General features: G+C 65.9%; 3 protein-coding genes and 1 non-coding gene across 5 annotated transcripts; all 4 read right to left on the bottom strand.

Annotated features, from left to right (window-relative positions):
- Positions 1-8: 8 nt before the first annotated feature.
- On the bottom strand, positions 9-6,015 carry RAPGEFL1 (Rap guanine nucleotide exchange factor like 1). The gene is made up of 15 exons (XM_025144195.3): positions 5,597-6,015; positions 4,446-4,524; positions 3,967-4,117; positions 3,803-3,900; positions 3,076-3,188; positions 2,778-2,945; positions 2,587-2,684; positions 2,371-2,493; positions 2,102-2,280; positions 1,918-2,008; positions 1,764-1,814; positions 1,472-1,559; positions 1,323-1,387; positions 1,138-1,192; positions 9-801 (listed from the first exon to the last, which is right to left on the bottom strand). The coding sequence occupies exons 1-15, from the start codon at positions 5,973-5,975 to the stop codon at positions 677-679; spliced, it is 1,863 nt and encodes a 620-aa protein (XP_024999963.2). The 5' UTR covers positions 5,976-6,015; the 3' UTR covers positions 9-676.
- MIR12255 (microRNA mir-12255) lies at positions 4,739-4,806 on the bottom strand. Its single transcript, NR_162020.1, has one exon. It is a non-coding gene; the product is annotated as a microRNA mir-12255 (primary transcript).
- A 1,202-nt stretch (positions 6,016-7,217) lies between the features above and the next one.
- CASC3 (cancer susceptibility candidate 3) lies at positions 7,218-16,506 on the bottom strand. Its single transcript, XM_015299551.4, is given in 14 exon segments — positions 7,218-7,592; positions 8,399-8,521; positions 9,293-9,507; positions 10,145-10,243; positions 10,764-10,811; positions 10,814-10,877; positions 11,069-11,133; positions 12,388-13,061; positions 13,246-13,422; positions 13,719-13,870; positions 13,958-14,116; positions 15,596-15,633; positions 15,943-15,970; positions 16,250-16,506. Coding segments are annotated over 14 exon segments (2,127 nt in total). The 5' UTR covers positions 16,493-16,506; the 3' UTR covers positions 7,218-7,550.
- Positions 16,507-17,515: 1,009 nt separating this feature from the next.
- MSL1 (male specific lethal 1 homolog) lies at positions 17,516-22,759 on the bottom strand. 2 transcript variants are annotated; one of them, XM_015299558.4, is made up of 8 exons: positions 22,385-22,759; positions 20,146-20,369; positions 19,434-19,816; positions 18,603-18,667; positions 18,201-18,268; positions 17,981-18,105; positions 17,828-17,900; positions 17,516-17,739 (listed from the first exon to the last, which is right to left on the bottom strand). In XM_015299558.4, exons 1-8 carry the CDS (start codon positions 22,526-22,528, stop codon positions 17,649-17,651), a joined length of 1,173 nt encoding a protein of 390 aa, XP_015155044.1. In that variant the 5' UTR covers positions 22,529-22,759; the 3' UTR covers positions 17,516-17,648. The 2 variants fall into 2 exon arrangements, with proteins under 2 accessions (XP_015155044.1, XP_046760464.1); XM_046904508.1 differs by lacking the exon at positions 22,385-22,759 and adding an exon at positions 20,985-21,677.
- Between the last annotated feature and the right edge of the window lie 2,277 nt (positions 22,760-25,036).

The following is a 25,036-nucleotide window of genomic DNA, read 5'->3' as shown; positions in this document are numbered from 1 at the left end:
GCGGAGCAGAGCGCCATGTTGGAGCGGCCGGGCGGACATCTTGGGAAGGGCGCCGTGCGGCGGGGCCGCCAAAGCGGTGGGGTATTTTGGTGGTCATCGGGGCATCCGGGGACGGAACAGAGCGAGGAGCAGCCGAGGAAGATGCGCTGTGCGCTACGATCCCCCGCACAGAACCTGCAGACCGCGGCCCAACGCCCGCTCCTGTTGTCCGCCATCTTGGAAAGGTCGCCCGGCGTTATTCCGGCGGCCATTTTGAGGCGATCACGTGGTTCGGTATGGCCGCCATGTTGGGGAGGTCACAGCGCCCCAATGCGGCCATCTTGGGAAGCTCGCCTTCCGGTGTTGCGTCACCCGTGACGTCACAGCTAGCGACGTGACGTCACACGCGCGCACCATTACATCACCCCGCGCGCCGGCCACGTGCTCGGCTCTGCTCTTTTTTCTTTTTTTTTTTTTTAATCCTTTTTTCCTCCTTTTTCTTAAAAAATAAATTTACAATTAAAGAGGCATTTGGTACAAAATATACACATTCTGGGGCCCAGGCGGGAGCGAGGAGGGGGGGGTGGGGACACATACAAAAATAGAGGGGCCCGCGGGGAGGGGAGGAGGAGGGGGGGGGGGGAGGGGGAGGCCCCAGGGTCCCCCGGGCAAAGTGCTGAGTGCGGGCGGGCGCCGCTCACTGCCCGCCGGGCTCCAGCTTGTAGGACAGCTCGAAGAGGAGGTTCTGGTTGTCGATCACCTGCAGCTGCCGCACGTAGGCCTTGGTCTGCAGCTGGCTGGGGGACGGCTCCAGCTCCAGGCCTGGGGGGCGCGGGGGGAGAGGATGGCGTGGGGCTGTGTGCCCCCAACCCCCGGGATGGGCGCCCGACCACATCCCACAGCCCCATCCCGCCTCCCGGTCCCCGTCTTTGACCCCACGGCCCCACACCCAGCCCTGATCCCCATCCCGGACCCCACCTCCCCATCCACGTTCCCATCCTGGAGGATCCCAGAACCTTCACCCCCCCCCCCCAAGTTGCCATCCTGGATCCCCATCCTGCATCCCTACCCCAGCCCGGATCCCACAGCCCCATCCTCATCCCATGGCCCCCCCACCCCCCCAGCAGTTATAGGGCCAGGATCTGCGCCCCCACTCACACAGCGGGCGGCTCCGGTACTTGCGGATGGTCCTCACCTTCTCGGCGATGCAGTGCTGGGACACACAGCAGCCCCGTCAGCCCCCCCAGAACCCCGCAACCCCCCCCATCCACCCTTGGGATGTTGTTGTGGACCCCCCAGGGCCCCCCAATCTCCACTGTACCCCCCCCGGGCACAGCACCCACCAGCTTCTCCACGTTGACCAACCCGTCCAGGAGGGTTTTGCTGCCTTCGTGCAGAAAGGTCAGATCTGGGGGAGGGGGGTTGGGGAAGTGAGGGGGGCCCCACGTGGAGCAGTGGGACCCCCCCCCCCCCCCCATGTCCCCCATTGCACCTTTGAGGATGAGCGGAATGAAGGGGATGAGGGGGGGCTTCATCTTGGCCAGCACCTCCCGGTAGGTCTTGTGGTTCCTGCAGGGGTCCTGGGGGGGGCGATGGGGGTTCAGGGGTGCGGGCAGCTCCCCCCACACCGGGTGCACCGACCACCCATCCACAGAGAGCAGACAGCCCCAGGACCCCCACCCCACTGCTTCCAGCACACCCCACAGAGCACCCTGACGCTACAGACATCCCCGCCCCCCCTTACAGGCAGACCCCCCATGGGTGCCCCATACCCCCCCCCTCACCGTCAGGTTCTCAAACTTCCGAAACAAATTCTTGAATTTCCCCGGGAGTTTCTGCAAAACAACCAAAAAAAAACCACCCCGGGGGGGGGGCTGTGAGCAGCCGGGGGGGGGGGCGGGGGGGCCGGGCCGGGGGGTCCCCAAAACAGCCCCTCACCTCCCAGGTGAGCCGCAGGCGGCTGATGGCGGCGTTGTTCAGCCCGATGACGATGGCGTAGAAGGAGAGCATGTCCTGGTTCTGCTTGCATCTGGGGGCGGTGGGTGAGCCCCAGCAGCCCCCCTGTGCCCCCCATACACCCCACCCTCTCACCCCCCCCGCCCCCCCCCGGCCCCACGCTCACATGGCTGCGATCTTGATGAGCTTCTTGAGCAGATGGGCGCGCCGGCCCAGCGACTCGCAGAGCAGCAGCTCCGTGCCCACCCAGTGCTGCACCTCACTGCACCGCTGCAGCAGCAGCTCCAGGTTGGCCGTCTCGCGCCGCCCGCGCTCCCCATGGAAGACGTAATCCACGAACTCGAGCTGCGGGGGGAGGGGGCGGTGTTGGGGGGGAGGGGTGGTGGGGACCCCCTGTTGGGCGGCCCCGGGGGAGGTACCCGCGCCCCCCCCCACCTCATGGATGCAGCGGAAGAGCTCCCAGTGGAAGGCGGTGAGGTGGTTGGCGATGTCCTCGGGCTCCACGCGGTGGATCTCACTGTCCCCGGGCACCACCTGGATCTCCTCCGGGAGCGGCACCTGCAATGGGGGGGGGGGTTTAGGGGGGTTGTGGGATGGCTGCAGGACGTGGGGGGGTCACACTGTGATCCTGCTGACCCCCCTGGCGCTCACCAACGACTCGAAGGTGTCGCGGGTGCAGGCGAAGAGGTGGCTGTTGATGCCCAGCGTGGTGAAGACGCACTCCTCGCTGGGCTGCAGCACGGCTTTCTCTGCAGGCAGAGCGCAGCGGGGGGGAAGGGGGGGTCAGCGCTCACCCCGCACCCCCTTCCTCCCCCCCCCCCCCCTCCCGGCCCCATAACCACCTCCGGATGAGGCCACGGTGACGAGGATGAGCGCATCATCGCGGGCGCTCTGCTCCTCCGAGTACTGCAGCTTCTCGGTGACGGAGGTGAGGATGTCCTGCACGGAGGCCGAGAGGCGGCTGCGGATGGTGACGTACGAATGGTCCGGCATGTAGACACGGCAGAAGACTGCGGATGGACACACAGATCCGTGGTGGGGCAGCAGAGCAGGCCAGGACCCCCGGCGGGGTTATGGGGTCACTGTGGTCGGGACCCCCGGCGGGGCTATGGGGCGGCACGGCCGTGGCACCGCACTCACTCTCGTCGGAGCCTCGGAACGCCACGCGGGTCTGCAGGCACGCATCGATGCGGCGGAAGTGGCGGAACAGCGGCTTCACCTGTTTGCTCGGGGGGGGGGCCTCGTCGGGGACCCTGCGGCACCGCGCCGTGTCAGGGATGGGCACCGGGGGACACAGCGCCATGGGGGTCGCAGAAAGAACCCCCCCTCCCCCCATCCCTCTGGCGGGGCATCACAGGGGTGGTGTAATGGGCCCCGGCTGCCGGGCATCCCCAAGGACCACAACCCTGTGTGTCCCACGGAGACCCCATGGGGACCCCGCACACCCCACAGGGACACCATGAACGACACCAGGACCCCACGCCCTACACAGGAAACCCCCTCACCCCACAGAAACACCCTCCTTTACACAGGGACCTCACTCCCTGGGGTACCCCATAGGACTTCATGCACTACAGAGGGACCCCCCCCACGTCCCTTGGGGACCCACTGTGATCCATCAGGACCCCAAGCATCCCATGGGGACCCCCTGCACCCTATCAGGAGGGCTCCATGCACCACACAGGGACCCCCTGAACCTCCTCAGAACGCCCTGTGCACACCCCCCCCCCCCCCCCCAGGTACCCTCTGCACCGCATCAGGACTCCATGCACTGCACTCCCATCACCACATTGGAGACCCCTGGCGCTCCCTGGGGACCCCACGCGCTCCACGGGGCCCCCCAGCACCCCCGGGGATCCCCACTCACTTCAGCTCCACCGTCTCCACCAATTGGTGCAGCTTCAGGATCTCATCCTCCAGCTCGTGGTACAGGGATGCGTCCTTCATGATGAGCAGATACAGCTCCTGGGGGGCGAGGGGGGTCAGGGGCCGGCGGGGGGGGCGCTGCGGGGAGGGGAGGGCTGCACCCACCTTGATGACCTTCCCCGCGCTCTCCTCCTCCTGCAGCAGCCCCTTGTAGGTCTCGAGGAAGTGCAGCAGCACCGCCAGCACCGCTCGCTTGCGCCGCAGCCCGGACCCCTCCTCCCAGCGCTGGGGGGGCCCATCGCCCGCCAGCACGAAGGTGGCAGCGTTAAGGAGCAGCGGGGACGCGGAGACATGGGGACCTCCCCACGCCGGGGGGGGCACCGCGATGCCCTCCTCACGGCCGCCCCGACGCCGTCCCGGTATCCCCGCGGACGCCCTCGTGTCACCCCCCGCACAGCCGCCGCTCACGCTGATGTCACCGTCACACCCCCCCGTGTCCCCCTCCCGGTACCCCCGCCCCGTTGTCGTCCCCCCCCCGCGCCCACCCTCGGGTCCTCCATCGCACCCTCGCACTCCCCCTGTGCCACCTCTACGCCCCCCCCTCCCGCAGCCCCCCGATGTCCCCCCCAGCGCCCCGAGGATATTGCTGGTGCAGCTGCTGCAGGAAGAGCTCGGTGGGCAGGAACAGCGAATGCGTGAGCACGATGTCATCCAGCAGCGAATCTGGGGGGGTCGGGCGGGGGTTGGGCACGACACCCCCACCCCGAACCCCGCACCGGGCCCATCCCCGCGCCCCACGCGGAGCCCCGCGCTGACTCAGAGCCCCCCCCGCCCCGCAGCGCCCCGAGCCCGTGGGGACACCGCGGGGCCGCACATCGGGGGACGCCGCAGTGGGGCCGTCCGGGCGGGCGGTGACGGCAGTGGGGCGGCACGGGGACGCGGTGCCGGGAGCGGTGCCACGGCGGTGTGACCTTTGGACGCGCAGTGCAGCACCGCGCCCGACCCCGTCCCACGGACGCAACCGGGGGGCAGCGCCGCTCTCGCCCCCCCCCGCACGGAGCTCCGCCAGCGGCACGACGCCCCCCGGCACCGCCTGACCCGGACCCCGCAGAGGGGGCGGGGGGGTGCGGGGCTGTCCGGGCGGGTGTGCATCTCCGGCCCCTCCGAAGCGCTGTGCGGGTGCGGCGCCGGGATCCCCCCGCGGGTCTCTATGTCCCCGTTACCCCCCCCCGACCCCCCGAGCGCCGCCCCCTCCGTCCCTGCCTCAGTTTCCCCACAGCTCCGCGGCACCGTCCGGGGGCGCCGCAGAGACCACGCGCGGCTGAAGGGCCGCCATCCCCGCCCCCCCCCCGCGCCGCCCCCCCCCTCTCCCCACGCGCGTGTCGCTGCACGCAGAGCCAACGCTGCCAGTCCCGGCGCGCGCCCCCCCCCCGAGGGCTCCGCGGTTTCGGTGCGCCCCACCCCGGCCCCCCCCCGGCCCCATCCTCGGAGCGCGGCCGTGGGGAGGTGTTTGGGGGGAGGGGGGGAGAATTGAAGGCGAACCTCCGCGGAGGGCTCACCGGGCGGAAGGGACGCGCACCCCCCGCACCGCTCCGGGGTCAACGGGAGCGCCGGGAGAAGCGTTACACATTAACCGGGAATCTCTGCGCGGTGCCACCGCTCTGCGGGTGCCCCCCCCGCACGCCCCCATCCCCGTTCCTCCGCTTCCACGCTCCCCCCGCACCGCGGCACCGCGCATTGCAGCACCCGGCGGTGCCGCAGCATCCCCCCCCCCCCTCCCCCCGCACCCCCATACCTGCTCGGCAGCCCCGGCCGTGTCCCCCCCCCGCCGGCAGCCGTTCGAGGACGGCGCTCAGGAGGCGCTCGGGGGGCGCGGGCGCGGCGGGGGGGCAGCGGCAGCAGCAGCGCGGGGGGGGCGGCGGCGGCGGCTCCGGGCTGAGCGCGGCGCGGTCCCCCCCCGGGGACAGCTCCGACGGGGACAGCGCCGACGGGGATCGCGGCGGCGGCGGCGGCGGGGGGGGGACCTCGGGGGGACGCAGCTCCAACCGCCGCCCTTCGCCCCCCGCCGGCCCCGGGGGCTCCTCCGGGGGGGCCGCGCTGTGGCGGCGCGGTGCGGGCAGCGGTGCGGGCAGGTGCGCGCCGGGCTTCTTCAGCAACTTCTCCAGCGGCTTCATGGCCGCGGAGCGCCTCGCGGGGCCATGGGCGGTGCGGGGCGGCGCGGGGCGGCGCGGGGGGGCGGCTCCGCTCGCGCTCGGGCTCCGGAGAGGAGGGGGGGCCCCGGCGCCGCCGCCCCGCCCCGCCCCGCCCGGCACCTGCCCGCCCCCGGCCCCGGGCGGAGCGTCGCGGTCACGCGTGGCCCCCCCCGCCCGCAGCGCCGCGCAGCTCCGCTCTCCGCCGTACGCCCACGGCGCGCTCACGCAGCGCGCATCCCACGCCGCCCCCCCCCCCCCCCAATTCCGGCGTGGGAAAAGCCCGTGGGTACGGGGGGGGCTGAGGGGGGGCTCCCGCTGCGGCTTTGTTCGCGCTTCGCCTCCATCCCGCGTTGCCTGGCAACTCCCGGCCGCGGGGGGGGGGATCGGGGGGCGGCGGCAGAACGCAGCCGTGTCCCCGCGTGTCCCCTCCACGCGCGGCTCCGCGCTGCGCTCCCTTCGGACCCTCAGCGCTCAGGGGGGGGGGTCGGGACGGGAAACTGAGGCACGGCTCGGGGGGGGCACCGGGAACGCGGCCCAAATGCGCGCTGCCCCACTTGCAGCGCGGGGACGGGGACAGCGCTGGCGCGGAGCCGTCGGCGCAATTCGTGCGCTCTTATTTCTCCCAACGAGCCCGGAGCCGCCGCGGCTCTGCCCGCCCGACGATGCCTCCATTTGCAGCCGTGGGGTGGGAGGGGGTGAGGGGCGGGGGGGGGCACAGCCACGACGCTCCGGAGCGCGACCCACAGCGGCACTGAGAGCCCTCCGGGCACCGCCAAAGCAGCGCGGACGGGAACGGAGCAGCCGCGGAGCCGCGGAGCGGGCAGCCCACGCGGGGCGCGCCGGGGCACGCCGGGCACCGCCCCCTGCAGCACCGCGCCCGGTCGGGCCGGTTGTGCGGGCGGATGCGCGGTGCCCACGAAGCTCTGCGCCTCCAAAGCGGCGCGGGGTCGGGCAGCACAAACCCCACAGCGCACAGAGCGCTGCCAGCCCACATCCCAGCACCGCATCCCGGCCGTCGGCTGCCCCCGTCTGCAGCCGGAGGAGCTGCACGGGGTGCGGCGGCGATGGAAAAGCAGCAGAGCAGACCGTGCTGAAGCTCAGCCGCCCGCTGTGCTCCCGCAGCCCCGGGAACAGCTCAGTAATTTAAAGGGAATTGAGGATGAGAACGGAGCGCGGCGGTGTGTGGGGGCGGCGCTGCGGCACGGCGGACACACGGATCCCAAATACCCAAAAGAAACAAATCAGCTTTACTGAAGGAGCCGGTTCATCCCTTAAATAAAAACAGACCACGATCAAGCAGCTGAGTTGAACATCCTGGAAAGGGAGGAGGGGATGCTCAGTAAAAGGGGAAGTGGGTGAGACCTCACGGCCACCGACCCCGGCGCTGCCTGAGGGTCAGAGGAGGGGAGGAGGGCCGGCAGCCGGGGGGGGGTCCAGGGGTGGAGGCGATGGCCCCCAGCAAAGCGCGGTGGCTGATGGTGTCCCACTGCCCGCCCCACGCGGGGCCTCCTGGTGCACAACTGCCGGGTCCGGCGCTGGGGTTCCACGGCCGCATCCCTACGTGCCGCTCCTCTCCTTCACCTTCTCAGCTTTGCTGTCCTGGGGGGAGCAGACAGGAGATGGGGGTCAGCACTGCGCAGCGCTGCGGCCGCCGCCCCCTCCCTTCTCCTTCCCCCCCCCCCCCCACTGCCCCCAGAGCCAGGGCAGCTCCTCGGGCCACACTGCCCTCACTGCGGGGATGGATCCCCCACCACGGGGCCCTGCAGAGGGCGGCTCCCTGCAGGGGATGCTCAGGGCGGATCTCCGGCAGCTGCACTTCCCAGCTGGGGGAGGCACGGGGGGGGGGGGGGCGGCGCTGCCCACCCCGAGGCACGGCAGCACAGCGACGTACAACAGAGGGAACCAAACACACACGTGGCACTCGGGCACACACAGAGATCAGAGGGCAGTGAGAAATGTGTCCCCGGAGCAGAGGAACGGCTCTCGGCTCCACGCAGCCCTTAAGGCTGCTGTCTGTGCTGTGGGCTGCCAGCATCCCGGCACTGCTCTCCCATGGAAGGCACTGCCTCCTGAGCTCAGTGCTGAGGGCTATTCCCTCTGCAGCAGTTTTTTTTTCTACCCTGAGCACAAAGAGAAAGCGAGAGTCAAATTCCGACTTACTTTTTACGTGGGTTAGATTTAAAGTATTTAGAAACTCAAATTAACTGGAGCCCTGCTTACCACCTGCAACGAGAAGCTGAGGTTTGGGACATGTCAATAACGAGGCACTATTCAAATGTCCTCGGAACAACGCGTTTCTTTTTCGGGTGGGAGAGGGAGACCGCAGCAGCACACACAGCTCAGGGGACGGCGGCACAGACACGGCTGGAGGGGACGGGGAAGGGGACGGGCGGAGGGGACGGTACCTCGGGAGGCGGCGGTTTGATGGTGACGGGCTGGGATGTCCTCCGCGGAGGGGAGGGCTTGGGCTGCACTTGCTGCTGGACTGTGTTGTAGTACGTGACCCCGCCGTACACCTGGGACTGCGCCTGCTGCCGGGGAGCAGCACCGTCAGCACGGAGCGCCCACCCGCTGCCACAGCACCGACGTCACAGGGAGCAATGGCGGCACACGGGTGGTGGACCCACCCGCACTGAGATCGCCCCCCCGCCGCCCAGGGCTGCCCCAAAGCGGGCTGTGTCCCCCAATCCCTGCGTGGATGGCTCCCATCTGAGCAGGGAAGGTCAGGGAGGCTGTAGGGCTCAGGGAGAGTGCGTGTCTCAGTCCTGCCACTGCGTGTCAGCCGTGTGCTGCTCTCACACGGCCTCGGGGACCTCTGGCTGCCACCGGGAGGGGCGGACACTCCTCCTGCTCCCCCCTCGCTGCAGAGCTGCCACTGCTCACACGGAGCTGGGCGAGGAACGGGAAGAGCCAGCCCTGCAGCAAGCACTGCTCACAGCGGGGGCTGGCCCGGGTGCTGCTGAGGAACCGCACCAGGCAGTCCCCAGTGTGCACAAAGGACATCCAAACAGTTTTCAAGACGTCTTTGGCTGAGCGTGAACCTGGAGGCTGAGCAGCTCACAGCCTCCTGTGGGTCAGCACCCACTTCTATAGGGGAAAATCTCAGCTCTGGGATCCTCCAATACAGATACGCCGTACTTGAGACCCCAAATCCAAGTTAAGTGCAGCCCACACGTGGGAGCAGCCCCTTTTGGTGCCCACCTCCAGCAGAGAAGCAAACGACAGCAAACAGCCGCTGCCAGGAGCGGCCCCACTGCTGCACCCCCCTCCAGGGCTCAGGGAACGCACCCACGGCTCACCTGCGTGTTGGAATAGAGGTGTGGAGGGGGCGGTGGGGGCAGCGCTCCCGGGGGGTACGGGTAGCCCGGATTCCCAAAATTCATGACTCCAGGGGGGGAGAAGTAGGTCGGTGCGAGCAGCTGCTGCGGCGGGGGCTGCCCTGGGGGCATGGAGACCGGCGGAGGATAGAGCCCAGGGTTTGCCATCGGGGCCGGTGTCTGATGGGGATGTAAACCTGAAGGAGAGACAAAGACGAGCTGAGCACAAGTCCTGGTGGAGGCAGCGCGTCGTGTGGGGCCAGGGCTGCCACGGGGACAAAGGGCAGTATGGCTGTGCCACCCATGCTGCAGGGAGGAGAAGGGCAGAGGATTTTCCTACAGCCTGCAGAGCTCAGCTCCTGTGCTGGGGAAAGGAAAGGGGAAGCTCTTAGCAAAGAGCACACGGCCTCCCCGGCCTCGGTTCAGGAACCGGACACGGCCCCAATTGGCACATCCACTTCAGGAAACAGTTCTGCAGGCGAGATAGGGAACACCCCAATCCAATAGCTCTCATTTCTGCTTTTCTCTTCTGAGCCACGAGCAGCAGGGAATGAAGACCCAGCCTGGCATGACGGCTGGCACAGCCCCACACCCCGCTACCAAGGAAGGGCATGGCCAGGCTGCATGTAGAACTGTGGCCGTGCAGCCAGAGGCTGCCAAGGCAATGAGATGATCTCAGTCCGGGCTGCCTGCGAGAGGCAGATACGGCTACTTTTCTTCCCTAAAGATTTATACGAATTCAGCCCTACTGCACGAGGGAAGCAGGTCTCCTCCATGCCACGGAAGAGGGACAGAGGCTGTGAAAAGCTGGCCTGGCTGCCCTGCGCTCCTCACCTGGATGAGGGAGATGCATTTCTGGCTGCACGATCATCCCCTGGGGTGGCAGTGGGGCCGGGTTCTCACCGTGGGTGTAGATTGGTCCTTGGAATTGTACTGCAACACAGAGCAGCACATAAGAAAAAGCCCCACCAGATTTCATTCTACTGCAGCAGATCACAGCGCAGATCCAAGCCACCTACAGTTACAGCACTTGAATGCAGTGCTGCGAGCTCCACTCCCACCACAACAGCACACAGCCCACCCAGCCCACAGATGCTTCGTGCTCCCAGCAGCAGAGCTTCCTATTCCCTTTACAATGAAGAATGCTCAGGGAATTTCTCCTCTCACACTTTACGTGGCGGAATAAATTCCGAGCCCATCTTTTTGTTCAGCACTCCTCCCTGCTGCTCTGATTTCCAGTCAGTTCTAACTGACAAAAAAATAAAGCAGTGCCTTTGGAGCCCCTGCGTGGGGCAGGAGGGCAACGCTGCCCACCGAGCACAGCCCAGGGCGGCTCAGAGCAGCAGAGACGAAGCAGTGATGCTTCTGACAAAGGGAAGGGGAACAAAGCCCCCCCTTCAGCTCCAGCCCGGTGCCGGCACCCGAACACGCAGGGCAGGAGGGGATCACTCACGTGGGTCGTAGTAGTGCCCCTCCATGATGCTGATGTGCATGGGGGGGCAGGCTCTGGCACTGGCGGTCTCTGCCGCTGCGAGGAGTAGCGCTTCACACGGCCGCCCTGCACCGCCTGCGGGAGACAAAGCAGCAGTCAGTGCCCAGCAGGGAGCACCCACCACCCCCCCGGGTCTCTGTGGGTCACAGCAAAACCACAACACGCAGAAAGGGAAGGGCTGAGGTGCCCCAGACGTGCTCTGGTTATTCCAGCCCACGGCCAAAGCAATGCTCGGCTTCCCCGCTTCCAAAAACGACGTGCTTTACCATTTCCTCCATCCTGTTGAACTGAGGGGGTGGCCCAGTTCCCACGTGCATATGGTTAGGAATACCTGAGGAAGAAGCAAAGTGGTTATTATGGGTTGCATTTGTTCTCAGCCACCTCGCTGCCACCAGCACTGGGAGCTGCGCACCACCGCCAGGAGACCCCGCACTGCCTTCCCAGTGAGAAACCTCGCAACAACCGCAGCTCTCCCACTGCCATTTTAAACATCTCAGAGCAAACCAGAAGCTGTTGTGTCACTGCACAGTCATCCCCTCTGCTCAGCGCATTTCAAATCTTCCTAAAAGAAATCCTCCACTTGAAATCCAGGCTCTGATCTCAGCTCTGCTGCTGCTCAGAGAAGGATTTCTTCACAGTACAAACAAGAGTCCATATGGGACAGCGTAAGCATCAAAAACAACCACCACCACCACCACCACGTAATCTCAGCTGCGAATCAGTTTCCAAACTCTCATCCTAGAGGCGCATTTACAGCCTGCCCACTCTGGTCTATGATCAAAGCAAGGGTCTGCTCACACCACACTGTGTGCAGAAAGGCCTGCATCCACAGACCTAACCCCCAAGAGCAGCTTATGGTAGCAGCAGGTCACTTTCTTCTCCTTGCTCTAGTTTTATTCCTCCTGGGAAGGACTCTGACTCTCCCCAGAAAAAGCTTTAATTCTGCAAAGAGATAATTATATCTGGATGACCTCCGGCACGGTTGCTCCACAAGAATCCAGTCCTTTGCTCAGCCTGCCTGCCCGCTTTCCAGCACAGATCGGCCTCCTCCAACCACACCAATGGATTCACAGCCAAATGGCACTGCTAGAAACCAGCCCAGAGTCTGCAGCATGCCTGTGTTGCTGAAGAGAGGCTGAGTCTCTCCTGCCCCCAGCAGCACATCACAGGAGCCTGGTTACTCATCTCCCTCACCCATAACCACACACAATGCTCTTTATCCTCTCCACTCCAACTCTGAGCCTCGCCATGACTCACACTGCTCTGAGTTCCTGCTGCCTCCTCCTCCCACAGCCCTTCCCCTTCGCTGACCCTTCCCTCATCCTCAACAAATTAAGGTAGGGAGAAAACCTCTGCTCTGATGCCCGTCTGAGCCTTAGCCCAGTTCACTACAATAAAGAGTTTAATTGCCTCATTTTTATGTCCCGTTCCGCCTCTTCTCATCGTCCCGCTGCATTTTCTCCATCTTCTGAGTCCCCACCACCCACCACGGCTGGGATGGCATCACACACAGTTCAGCTCCGACCTGACCGCAGACCCCAGGCAGGGGCAGCAGCACCCAGGCTGCCAGCTGGCACACACTTACCCCGCAGCTCCCGGGGCTGTATGAACTGAGACTGCCCCGGACTCCAGTTCTGCTCCGTCAGATTCATCTGGATCATCTCCTGCTCAAGTCCATCCAAGCCGGATTCCACGGGTGACTCCCAGTTGCTGCTCTTTGCTGGTGGGGGGGACGTCTCGGCTTGGATGGGTTTTGGCGTTGCAGGAGCTTCCAGAGCAGGCACGTCATCTGCCAGCTTCCCCGCGTCCCCAGCTTTGACCCTGGTCCTCCTTGCTCGGGAATAAGACTTCTTTTCAATTGGTCTGTCTGGCGGCGGCTGCGCAGCGTCGGGTTGGTTTTCCAGAGCACCCTCCTCCTTGACAGGACTGCCGTGGATGTGAACTGCTTCCACTTCTGGTGATTTGTCCCTCGGTGGGCTCTGCTCCGCACGCTTTGCTCGATAGCCGCTCTCCTGTTTGCTTTGCTCGCCGTTTCGAGACGGCTGCGCACTCACTTCCGAAGCGCGGTATCCTGGGCGGCTCTCCTTGTAGCCTCCCACCCTCGGGTAGTTCCTGGGAGGGGGCATCCTCCCCGTTCCCGCAGAGCTCCTGCTGGTGAAGGTTCGTGGAGGAGCTGAAGTGCCGTCTGTGCCCTGGTGCCGTGGGGGCTTATTGGGCCGCTCGTTGGACCAGTTCGGGTCTCGCTGGGGGCTCCCAAACCTGAGGGATAACAGCAGTGCGAAGGATTGGAACCAAAACCCAGGGCAGGGGTGCTGCTAGAGCGGCAGGGAGCCCTCTCCAGGACACAACACCCAGGACTGAGGTCCCCACCCCAGGTTAAAGCCTGCTGCAGAGGGCTGAGGCCTTCCCCCAGAGGAGCAGCAGTGCTCTGCCCGCCGCTCACCTCGGTTTGCGCATCCTCCTCGGCCTGATGTCATCGGGGTTGTGAGCGGAGCGGATGTCGTAGCCATACAGTGCAATCAGCTCCTGCCTGGTTTTGGGGGCCTGCTCGTCCTCCCGGAACTTGTCGTGCTCCCAGCGGCCCTCGTCCTTCCACAGCTTCCGCTGCCGACCCTTTGGCCTGCGCACACGGGGAGGAACAGGAGCTTGTGACAAAGCCAAGGAGACGTGGATGGAGGGCACAGCGTGTGCAGGAGGCAGTGCCTCTCCTTCCTCCTGCCCAGCAGAAGCTGGAAAGAGGCTTTACTCGTGTTTACTACGCCCAGTCCCTCCTTTTACAAGACTAAGAGCCAAGATGTCCTGGCAGGATACTGGCAGCAGGCAGCTGGGCCACAGAACAGAGAAGCTCTTTGCTGACGCCTTCCCAGCACATCACAAGTGCTGCCAGCATCAGCAGAGCCAGGCGCTGCCACATACCTGACCTCCTCCTCCTGCGTCTGCCCTCGGAGATCGTGCTCAAAGAAGAGCCCTTTGCGTGGGATGTAAGCCGGGTTCTTCCGATCCTCGTCGTCATCCAGGTGCTTGGGAGCTTTTTTCCCCACTTTATTCTCCACAGGTTCTGTGCTCTCCTGTCAAAATCAGACAGCTCCTAACACTGCAGCAGTCCCGCTGCGAGAAGCCCTCCCCAGAGCAGAGAGCTCATGGATGACACCTACCTGCCCATCCCCACTTTGCCTTTCACCAGTTACAGCACCTTTGGAGTCTGGTTTCTCATCTCCTTTCTCTGCTTTTGCTGCGGACTCACAGGAACCATTGCTATCCTGCTTCAGTTCCACTTTGGCACTTTCTTCCTCGCTGTAATCTTCTTCCTCTGCCTGAAAGAGGCCCAGTTTACTCACACACACACCCGGAGCAGTGGGTCTCCCAGTGACTTCCCAAAGTCCCCACACCGGGGGTTGGGTCCCCGTTCCACTTTTTAAAGCTCTGACTGTTCCACAGCACAGGATTTGCTCCCAGAGTCCTTCCTACCCCTCTATTTTTAGAGAAAAGGCATAGATTAAGCCCAGAGTCTCTCCCCAGCAGCTGCCACTGGTGGCATCAGACCAAACAACCACAGCTGCCAGCACAGAGCTGGGAGCAGCTCCCCCGCACCGCCCCAGAGAGCCACGTGTGCCTCCTGCAGCCCAGGAGCCCAACTGATGGGGTGATGGCCACACTGCCAGGCCCTCACTGTTCCTCTCTCCCACGAGGGCCCACTGCAGCCACACCGCTGCCCCACATTCCGCGCAGTCACCCAGCTGACTCACTCCAAGCACTCTGCTCACAGGAGCGTGACCTCATTTCACCCCCCAGGAGCCTGCAAGCCTTGCTCAGCCTGGGATCGCCACTAAAAATAGCCCGGTGCGATTAACAAAAGGCTGCTCTATTTTTCTCTTTCAACACAGCCTATTTGCACATCAACTGCTCCTTTTGTTTACGCTGGGGAAACCCAGACGTGGCATTATTTTTAGGTGCAGGAACAGAGCCATCCTGGCACCCGGTGATGCAACACCGCCTCGCCCGCCCAGGGGAGCTGCCCCCTCCTTCCTTCCCAGGGCAACAGGCTGCTCCAGCACTGCACAGCCCCAGGAGCTTCCATTCCATCTGCCTCAGTTTGTGGTTTTGTTTTTAAACCGATGCCCACCTCGGGACCTCCGCAAAGCCTGGCTCAGAACAGACTGCTCCTCTGAACTGAGCTTCTGATCTAAGAATGCAGGGCAGTGTGTTGCCATGGGCTGTGGCTGAGGCTGCCCCTCGAATGCAGAGCTCAGCACACGCAGGGGAGGTTCTCTCAGCACACACTCAGCGCAGAACTGCCCCAACGTAGGCGTCTCATTGACCCACTGCCACACACAGACATCAGGGATGCCCCATGGGATGCTTCCAAGCCGGCACTAAGCTTTTAATTTCAACTAATTACAACGCAGCCACCATCCCACACCCTCTTCCACACCCATCTGAGCCGTTCCGCTCCCACCACGCCATGTCTGAGGACAGAGATGGACCACGTGCTTGTCCTGCGTTCACCTTGCAGCAGCACAGGTGCAGCAGCACCCGCCCTGCCCCGACAGAACCATCAGGGGAGGCGGAACTGCACCTGGAGAACCCGTTTTCCCCCTCACACCGATGGCTGCAGCGCGGCACAGCTCTGTGGCACACACAGAGCACACGAGCTGCAGTCTGGAGACAGACACAGCCGCTGCAGATGGGTCAGCAGAGAGAACCAAAGGCACAAATTGGTGCTGTGCTAAAACTACACGAGACGAAACCGCCCCACAGAGCCCCTCCAGCACCGGGACAAGCACCCCCCTTACCTCCGAGTCCTCTGCGCTTTCATAATCCGACAGCACGGCTGCAGGGGAGAAAGAGAAGGTGGTGTCAGGGCAGGAGCAGCAGCACGGCTCCGTGCTGGGCCAGCAGCAGCAATCAGCCCACACAGCCCCACAGCAACGCGGCACACGGCAGCAGGAAGCAACCCTGAGGGGCACCACCCTCTGCAGGGGGACCCGGCCGGGCCTGGGGGGGGGCCGACCCGCACCCCCCGCACAGCATTAGGGGGGGTCTGAGGATCGCAGCTGCAGCACTACAGGAAGGGGCGTTTTCTGCCCCGTTTCCCTCCGCACGCGCTGTGAACGCCCGCAGTGACAGCGCCGTTACTCACCGTCGCCTTCGATGCCGTCCTCGCTTTCCTACAGAGAGAAAAAGGCGCTGTAGCAGAACGGGGCGGAGGGCAGCGGCCGCCGTCCCACACCGCGCCCGGGAAGCGCCGCTCCGCCCCACCGGCACAGAGCAGCGGGCGGCCCCGGCACAGCGCGGCGGTGACACCGGGAGGGCCCCGCGCGGCCCCACCGTGGGGCACGACGGACGCGGAGCGCCGCGCGGAGCCGCCCCGCCCCCCCCGCGGCGCTGAGGGGCTCTGAGGCCCCCCGAGGCCCCCCGAGGCTCCCCCCCCCCCCCGCCCCACTCACACACTCGGACTGCGGAGCGCTTTTGGCCGCCCCTCCCCCGGCGGCGCTGTCGGCCCCTCGGCCCCGCGGCCCCGCGCTCAGAGCCCCGGCGGCGCCTCGCGGAGGGCGGTGTGACGGCCGCGGCGAAGCGGAACCGGAGCGGGAGCGGGCGGCGCTGGCGGCGGAGTCGCCGCTGTCGGAGGCGGCCGAGTCCGAGTCGTCCTCGCTGTCCTGCGAGGCGCGCTGCCGCCGCCGGTCCGCCATCTTGGGCCAACCGCAGGGGCGGGCGGCGCCGCGAGGCACCGCGGGAACGGACTACGGCTCCCGGCGGCCCTCGCGCGCGGTGACGTCACGCGGCGCGCCCTCCCGTCGGCCCCCGCGGCGGTTCCCGCTCCCCGGCAGGGGGCAGGCGCGCGCCGAGGGCGCGGCCCGGAGGCGGAAGTGACGTCACGCGCGAGACGGCGCCGAGGCCAGAGGTCGCGGGGGGAGGAACGGACGGAGATACAGCCGTTGTTTTTCCGCTTTTATTGAAAAAAAAAAAAAACAATGGAGGAAAATAAAAATAATAATAAAAACCAGAACAAACAAACAGACAAAACGTCTCCACGGAGTCAGCACCGGCGCTATTTACACAGCGGCCCAGGCACACGGGGCGGGCCCCGCGGCAGGCCCAGGCCGCACGCAGACGGCAGGGCGGGGCGTTTGCGTCTCGTTAACGTTTGTACCCCATCTCCCGCCGTCAGCCGCGGGAAGCAGCGAGCAGCGCCCGCCGGCACTGCGCCCTCCAGCACTGCGCCCGCAGGAACAGCCTGGGACAGAACGGGGCTCCTCCTGGCGCAGTGGGAGGGGGTCGGGTGGTGCCACGCTGCTGCCCTCGGGAGGCTTAAATTAGAAAAGAACCAACGTTGTGCGTTGAGGATTTTTCTATTTCACACACGGGAAGAGAAAAAAAAAAAAAAAGAGTTCGTTTTCGTTTCCTTTTGAAGCTCTCCCCCTCCCACCACCTTACAGCCACCCAACCGGAGCAACACAAAGGCGGCTGACGGAAGCTTCGGCCTCAGGCAGCCGCTCAGCGCTGTTTCCTGAGCCAACAGCAGAGCGGGGCCAGCGCCGCCGCAGCCCTTCCTTCCCCGGGGAGCGCGGGCCGGGCCCGGTCCCTGCCTGCCACGGACACCGAGACCCGCTGGGACCCACAGGAGGCTCCCACCCCACTGCTGCACGCAGGGCTGCCGAGGAGGGAGGAACGCAAATGGGAGAGAAACCCCAGCTCAAAGCACAGGCAGCGGGGACGAGTCTGAAACGTGTTGAAAAGAAAACGAGAGAACGAAACCAGGGCATGGAGGGAACAAAACCAGCCCTGAACAAGAACGAAGAGGGCAGGGACTCGGCAACGTACAGAGCTCCCGGCTCCGCTGCGCTGCTATTTCCTGCAGGTCCGGTGGGGAGTCTGCTTCTTCTGCACCTCCAGCCGGCAGCGGCTGCGCTCATCCAGCCAGGGCAGCTCGAAGTTCCTGCAAGCAGAGCCAGCGCTCAGCACGCCGCAGCACCATACCCATCTGCACCCGCGATGCCCCATCTCCAGCGCCCCTCTGTACTCACTGTGGGGTCAGTTTGGGTAAGGGGCGGCCGAAGGCAACGACAGGCAGGTAGGGGGTGATCAGCAAGCTTTCCACTGCGGGAGAGAAACAGCGTCACAGAGCTGCAGAGGGCAGGCAGCCCTCCCTGCGTGCTCCGGCACCAGCAGGCACTCACCGTCATCCGGCTCAGGGAAAAATGAGGTAACTTCAGGCTCCGACTCCTGAATTCCTTTCCTTTTGTACATTCTGAGCTGCAGTCGCTGTAGAATTCTTTGTTCCCTGATCCTCTGGATGTCCCATCTGGAAAACAGCAACCCGCAGGCAGTGAGGAGCTGCAGCTGGGTGCTGGCAGCCATGCAGGCCAGCGGGAGCTGCAGCACTGCATTTATTCCTACCTTTTCCTTCGTTTTTCATCCAGCTCCAGTTTCGCATGCCGTTTGGAAAACACGCTGTCATCGAGGTTCTGCATGGAGAGGAGAGAAAGGGAGATCGGTGCTGGGGGGGAGCACCCATTTGTCTCCCTCACCCGCTCCAGGTGCCTTCACCCTCTGCCTGTCCCCAACAACAGCACAGTTTACTCCACTCCAACAGCCCCAGAGGAGCCCTTCTACAGTTTAAGACAAATGAGGGAAGGGTGACAGGCTCCCAGCCCCACAAGCAGAACAAATGCTTCAAGCTGCTTTCCCGGAGCAGCACAACAGCCAGGGGGGGATTGCTCGGACATCGGTTCCAATGGTGACAAGATGGCTGCTGCAACCTCAGCCACACACACAGGGCCAGCCACAACTCGTACGTACCTCCAGGATATCTGAGGGGTTGGGGTCTCGCAGGGGCTCCACAACATGGTCCCTCCAAGATGGAACTGCAGGGGGAAGGTTCAGACGTTAACCCAGCACAGAGGCACTGCGGGCTCACTCTACGCCACCAGTCCCAAGCACCAGAAAGCTCCAGCCAGGCTGCCCTGAATCGGCAGCACGGGGAGGGCTGGAAGCTGCCCTGCCTCTCGCAGCAGACCTGAGGCACTGGGACGGAATGCAGACGTCTCCTCCTCACTCACGTGACATTTTGCTATCCAGTGTTTGCAGGCAACTGGCAGTGCAGCAAACCTGGCAGCTCCCCGCTCCCACTGCGCTCCCTCCACCTGCCTGCTGGGCACCTTGCAGAGCTCAGGGCTTTCTCCTCCCCATGTCAGGCTGCACTCTGGGGTTTGGAGGAAAACACCCACAAGAGGTGGCCCAGCAGGAGGCAGGGATTCCGCCCGGGCGCTGTGGCGAGGAACAAACATATCACACTGCACTGCACCAACCCAGAAACACATTTCCCAACCACAAACAGGAAGTTGCTTCACGTTTTGCTCAAACAGGCACACAGGCTGTGCTGGAAACCAGGCTGGTCTGGCACACACGGAGCCCGGAGCCCCCTGCCCTGCCGCCCGGCACAGGCAGCATGAGCCAGAGAAGGGGCCTGGAGCACTCGGGCAGTGCGGGCAATCCGCTCCGTATCTCCATTGCATCCGGAGTGCTGCTCTGTGCCAGCCCTGGGGAAAGGCACGGGGCTCCCGAGGCAGGCAATGCTCCGCCGGCTGCCAGCCCTGCCCGCACACCCTCCGCAGGCTCTCCATTGCTTACTTGCTACAGTCTCCTCCTTCTTTGGGGAGGGCTCTCGTAACGGCAACGGTGATGGGGGGGGCTGATGCCAGCGACACAAGTACATTTCCGTGGTGGAAAGGTAGGGCAGGTCGTCTATCTCGCTGAAGAAGCCCTTTTCCTTGGGGTGGCTGCTGGGGCCCTTCAGTGGGGCGGAGGGTCTGAGCGGGGTCTCCAGCAGCGACCTGGTTTTTTCTGGAGTCTCTTGGCTCCGCAGTTCTCGTTTGCAAACAGTTTCGGACAAAGAACCACTCGACTCCTCCTTCACCGGTGAGTGCTTCAGAGTTTTACCCTTCACCTTTGAGAACTCAGACACCAACTTCTTAACGGGCGTTTTCCTCTCTGCGCTCCCGAACGTCGGCTTCCTGCACGAGAAAGGCTGGCTGAGCTGCAGCACCCCGAGCTGCCAGCCCCGCACGCTGCGGCTCCACTGACAGCTTCAAGACTTTTTCCCTCCCGGGCGCATCGCTGCCGCTTTATGTTTAAGAGCACTCGCACACATGGGAAAGGTGTGGGTGCCACACACCACAAACGCGCATCTCTGGGGTTCTAATCAAAAGCAGGACTGCAAACGGGACGGGCAAACAACGAGGCCAAGCAGGAGGCAGGAGAAAGGGAAACCCGCGGCCAGCGCCGGGTTGGGGGAGCCCCACACTGCCCCACACTGCCCACCCGCAGCCCCGGCACCATCTACCTTTTGTGCCCCTTCCCGTTCCGGCCGTAGGGGAAGTGCTTGGGCTGCAGGGTTTGTGAGGGCTCCAGCAGCTCCTGTGGGCATTCCAGCGGCAGTTTCTCACACACCTCTGCTTCGGCCTTCTCGTCCACCTCGAAGCCCTGGAAGATCCTGTGCTTTTCTCTCTCGGTGTCCTTCTTCACCAGCTGCACTCTCCTTTCCATGCGCTCGATGCGCGCAAGGAGCTGCAACACAGGACCAGCACGGCTCAGACGTGAGCTGGCGGGCAGCCGTGGGCAAGCAGGGGAATACCCCCGGTGAGAGCCAACCTGCAGCACCCACAGCGTGCCTGCAGGAAGGGCTCAGCCATCGCAGGACACGGAAGGCCGTGGACGGTGCCTTGCCTGCTTCCTGACCAGTGCAAACTGTGCCCATCCCACCTTTTACCTTGCAACTCGGGCAACGGAGAGCTTCGAGGCACAGGAGGAGGTTTGCGAGGAGCCCCCAGGTGGCACCTGAGCCCCTGGTGCTGTGCCCACACCCCACGAGCAGCGGGCTGAGGGATGCTGTGGGTTTTGCTGTGCACAGCGAGTGCCATCACTAACTCACGCTCGCTCTCCCGACCCGGGGATGGGAGGCTGAGAGCACAGACGGTGCCCGGGCATCGCAGGGCGATGCTGCCCGCGTGCTGCAGGCACCGCACCCCTGTAATGCTAACGACGGGGAAGCCGGGCACAGCAGGTGTGCAATGCACGACCTGAGATGCCCCGCCAGCACAAGATGGCCCCTCGCCGCCCGGCTGCTCCTTGCCCGGCAGTGCTGCCCGGCCCCACTGCAGCAGGGCATCGGCCGTCACACACCTGGCACGTGACAGCAGTGATGGCAGCCGCTGCAGCTCTGCCGCATCCCCTGCATCCCCTCCGCGCGCTCCGAGGGCTCAGCTCATAATTGGATGCGGTCTTTATTAGGAAGCCGCATTCGCAGCCCTGCTGGGCTCTGCGGCACAGACGAACACCCCGGGACAGCCTGAGGTGTGTTTTGTTGCAGCTCCATCCCAGAACCCCCCCAGGCAAAGGGCTGCGGGGGGGGTGTGTTATTTTTAGGTTGCTGCAGACCGTGCAGATGAGGGCTGGGTCTGGGAGGGAAGCACAGAGCAGCACAGAATGGGGAGTGGGGGTCCTGGCAGCCCCACAGCAGGCAGCTCGTGGGTCAGGGGTAACACTGGGCTCCTCCTGAATGCACAGCCCTGCGAGCACAGCCACCTCGGGGGGGAAACGAAGGGCAGGACGCACATGGAGGGCACTGCAGCCGCGGGGCAATGCACAGAGAGAGGGCAGTGCACGCGGGGGGGCTGCGGAGGGGGTGGGGGGGGGAGCAATGCAGATAGGCCATTCCCACCCGCGGGGGCACAGCACTGGGGTGGGACACGGACACACACACACACACCCCGCAGCCGTGCCAGTTCTGCAGCAGCCCTGCAGCGGGGGGGCCATGCGGCAGCACCAGCCCGGCCCTCGCTGGGAGCTCTGTGCGGCTGCGGCAGCCGCGGGGGCGGAGGAGTGGAGCTCCGCAGCCCCCCCCCCACACCCCACCCCGCGGCTGACGCGGCCCCTTTAAGTTAACCCCTGCTCGGCGGGGCCGGGAGGCACCGAGGGCTCTTTAAGAACACCCCCCCCTCCACCCCCCCCCCACGCTGCCATGGCGACGGGCGCGGCCCGTTAACCCCCGCCGTCCCGCCCCGCCCCCACCCTTTGTGCCCCCGCCGGTAACCCCGGGCTCTCAGACCCCCCCCCGGCCCAGGGGCGAAACCCCCCCGCCTTTGTCTGGGGTGCGGGCGGTACGGGCGGGGGCACCACCCCCCCCCGGGGGAAATCAACCCCATTGGGAGGGGGGGGGGGCATTAAACCCGTGTGCTGTGTAATGGGGGGGCAACATGGGGGGGGGGAGGGGAGGAATGCCCGAGGCTTTTATCCCGGGGGGGCGTTACACGGCCGGAGGAAGCTGGGGGAGGGGGAACCCCGTAGTGGGGGGGGGCACGAAGTCCCAGGGGGAGCGTTAGCGCTTGGGGGTGGGGCATGGAGGGCGGAGGGGGGTTAACCCTTCGGGTGCCAAGGGGGGAGAATTAACCCCTTGGGTGCCACATGGGGAGACTTACCTTTGGGGGGGGGGGGGGGAGGGGGGGGCGATATCCCGGGGGGGTTTAACCCTTCGCGCGCCGCGTTCACCCCGCACCCCCCCGCCCCACCTCCCCCCGCCGTACCGTGTCGCGCTCGGCCTTGAGCTCCTCGATCTCCTTCTCCTTGGCCTGCAGCTGCTGCTGCTGCTGCTCGATGAGGTCCAGCTGCAGCAGCAGGATCTGCCGCAGACACGCCGCCTGCCCCGGGGAGCCGCCGCCGGCGCCCATCGCGCTCCTCCGCGCCGCGCTCCTCCACTTGGCCTCGGCGGGAGGCGGCGGCGGAGGGCCCGGCTCGGCGCTCCCCGCTCCTGCGCTCTCCTTGGCGGCCGCGGGAGCCGCGCCGTGCCCGGGCAGCACCGCCTGGTACCGCGGCCGGCCGCTGGCATCCCCCGCGCCCGCCTGCTTGCCGCCGGCCAGCGGCACCGGCCCGGCCCAGCTCTCGGCCGGCGGCCCGGGAGCCCCCCCCGGCGCCCCGCCGCCTCCCGCCCGGCCCTTGTGTGCCCCCAGCGGCGGCTCCTTGGGCCTGCGGGGCGGCGGGCGGCCCTCCTCCTCCTCCCCCTCTTCCTCCTCCTCCTCCTCCTCCTCCTCCTCCCGCCGCTCCCCCGGGCCCCGCTCCCCCGCCGGTCCCGTCCTTTCGCCGCCGCCCGCCCGGAAGGCGGTGGTGGAGCGCATCCTCACGGCCCTCCGCCGCCGCCCCGCGCCGCCGCTCCGCTACCGCCCTCCGCCATGGCGCGGCTCCGCCGGCACAACGGCAGCGCGCGGCCGCGGGGGCCCGAGGGGAACCGGGGCCGCCCCGCGCTCATACCCCGCGGCGCGGGTCTGGTTTGGGTGGGGGGGGGGGGGCGGGGGGTGGTCGGGCGCCCCGGATCGCTCAGCGCCGTTCTTCGCGGCCCCGACGGCTGCGCCCCCCCCCGCACGGCGCCCCCCCCGCCGCTCCTCGCGGCCCTTTCCTCGTGGTTCACCCCCCCCCCGGGCTCCCCCCGACGGCGTCCCGTCCCCCCCCTCCCTTCAGCCTCTCCCCGCAATACCTCTCGGCTCTCCCCGCAGCCCCCCCCGCCCCTCGCAGCGTATCCTCGCGGCTCTGCCCCCCATCACACAACCTCCCCCCCCCCCCCCCAGGGCCGGGCCGCTCTCAGTGCCGCCCCCCGGGTACCTTCAAACCGGGCGCGGGGCGCGTGCGCGGCGGTGCGAGGTGGGAGAGGGGGGGGGGGGCGTCCCTCCCCGCCGCCCGCACTGCCCCGATTCGGCCGCTAGGGGGCGCCCGAGAGCGGCGGCGCCGCCCGCACCGCACCGGGACCCCCCCTCCATCCCCCCCCATCCCCCCGGCTCGGCCCGCACGCAGCCCCGCTGCCCGCACAGCGACGCCCGCAGCCGCCCGATTGCACGTGTGCGCGTTGCACAAGTGTGCGCTGCGCGTGCCTGCGCTGCGCGCGTGTGCCTTAAACGTGTGCATTGAACGTGTGCACGGCTCCGCGGGGACCGCAGCCCCTCGGGCACGCGTGCAAGCAGCTGCACGCCGACACATCTGCAGGGACTGCAGCCCACGGGGTGTGCACGGCGGGCACGCGTTGCACGCACACACATCGCGCGTGCACAGTGCTGCACGGAATGCGGCCCCAGGCACGTGTGCACGCATGCACACTCAGATATAAACACAGATGTAAACAGAGCTCTGCTGGCAGCAGCTGCTGCCTCTGGCTTCCACGTGCAAGCTCGTGCACACGCTGTGAGGCTGCAGCCCCAGAATGCACACGCACACACACAACCCACGCACACACCTGCAGGGCCTGCACCGCTGCTGTGTACACACACATTGCACACACATGCACACACTGCTCACACACACACACACCCTGCAGGGAGAGACTGCAACCTCACCCTGTGCTCACACACATGCACACACACAGCCCTGCAGTGAGGAGCTGCAGCCCTGCTGCTTGCACACGCACACAAGTGTACAAGCATGTACACACTGCACAGATGCTGACACTCTTGCTCACACCAGCACATACATCTCCCCGCAGAGAGACTGCAGCCTGCTCTGCACACACACACACACATCCATGCACACACACGTAAGCACACACACACATATGCAGACGTGTACACGCCTGCACACACAATGCACACATTTGCTCACACATGCACACCTCTGCAGGCAGGGACTGCAGCTCCACTGTGCACACACACACACACACACACACACACACTGCACATACATGCACTGGGCTCACACACACATCCCTGCAGGGTAGGGGGGTGCAGCCCTGCCGCGTGCACACACCCACACACACCCACACACACACACACACATATGTACCTGCACCTACACGGCCCCTCTTACAGCAGCACACACACACACACACACACACACACCCCGCACCCCGGTGCCACGCACAGGGCTCTCTCCCCCGCAGACCCACACGTATTGTGGGGTCCCCCCGCAGCGCCCCGCACCCCCCCCCCACCCCTCCGCTCTGCGCAGCGCTGCTGCAGCCCCACGTGCACCCGCAGCCGCCCGCACATGGCTCTGCAGCGCGGCGGGGCGCGCGGGGCGGATAAAAATGGAGCAGCGCTCACATGCGGCCGCCACGTGACGCTGAGCTGCGCGGAGAGGGGTGCGGGGGGGGGGCGGGGGGAGGAGGAGGAGGAGGAGAGGAACGGGGAGCGCCGCTCACATGCGCGGCTACAGACGGCGGCTGCGGCCATCCGCGGGGTGCGGGGTCGGGAAGGGGC

This window comes from Gallus gallus, chromosome 27 (assembly GCF_016699485.2).
Source record: "Gallus gallus isolate bGalGal1 chromosome 27, bGalGal1.mat.broiler.GRCg7b, whole genome shotgun sequence".
Classification (NCBI taxonomy): domain Eukaryota; kingdom Metazoa; phylum Chordata; class Aves; order Galliformes; family Phasianidae; genus Gallus; species Gallus gallus.
The sequence above is the reverse complement of the archived record's forward strand: the minus strand, read 5'-3'. Positions and strand labels throughout refer to the sequence as shown.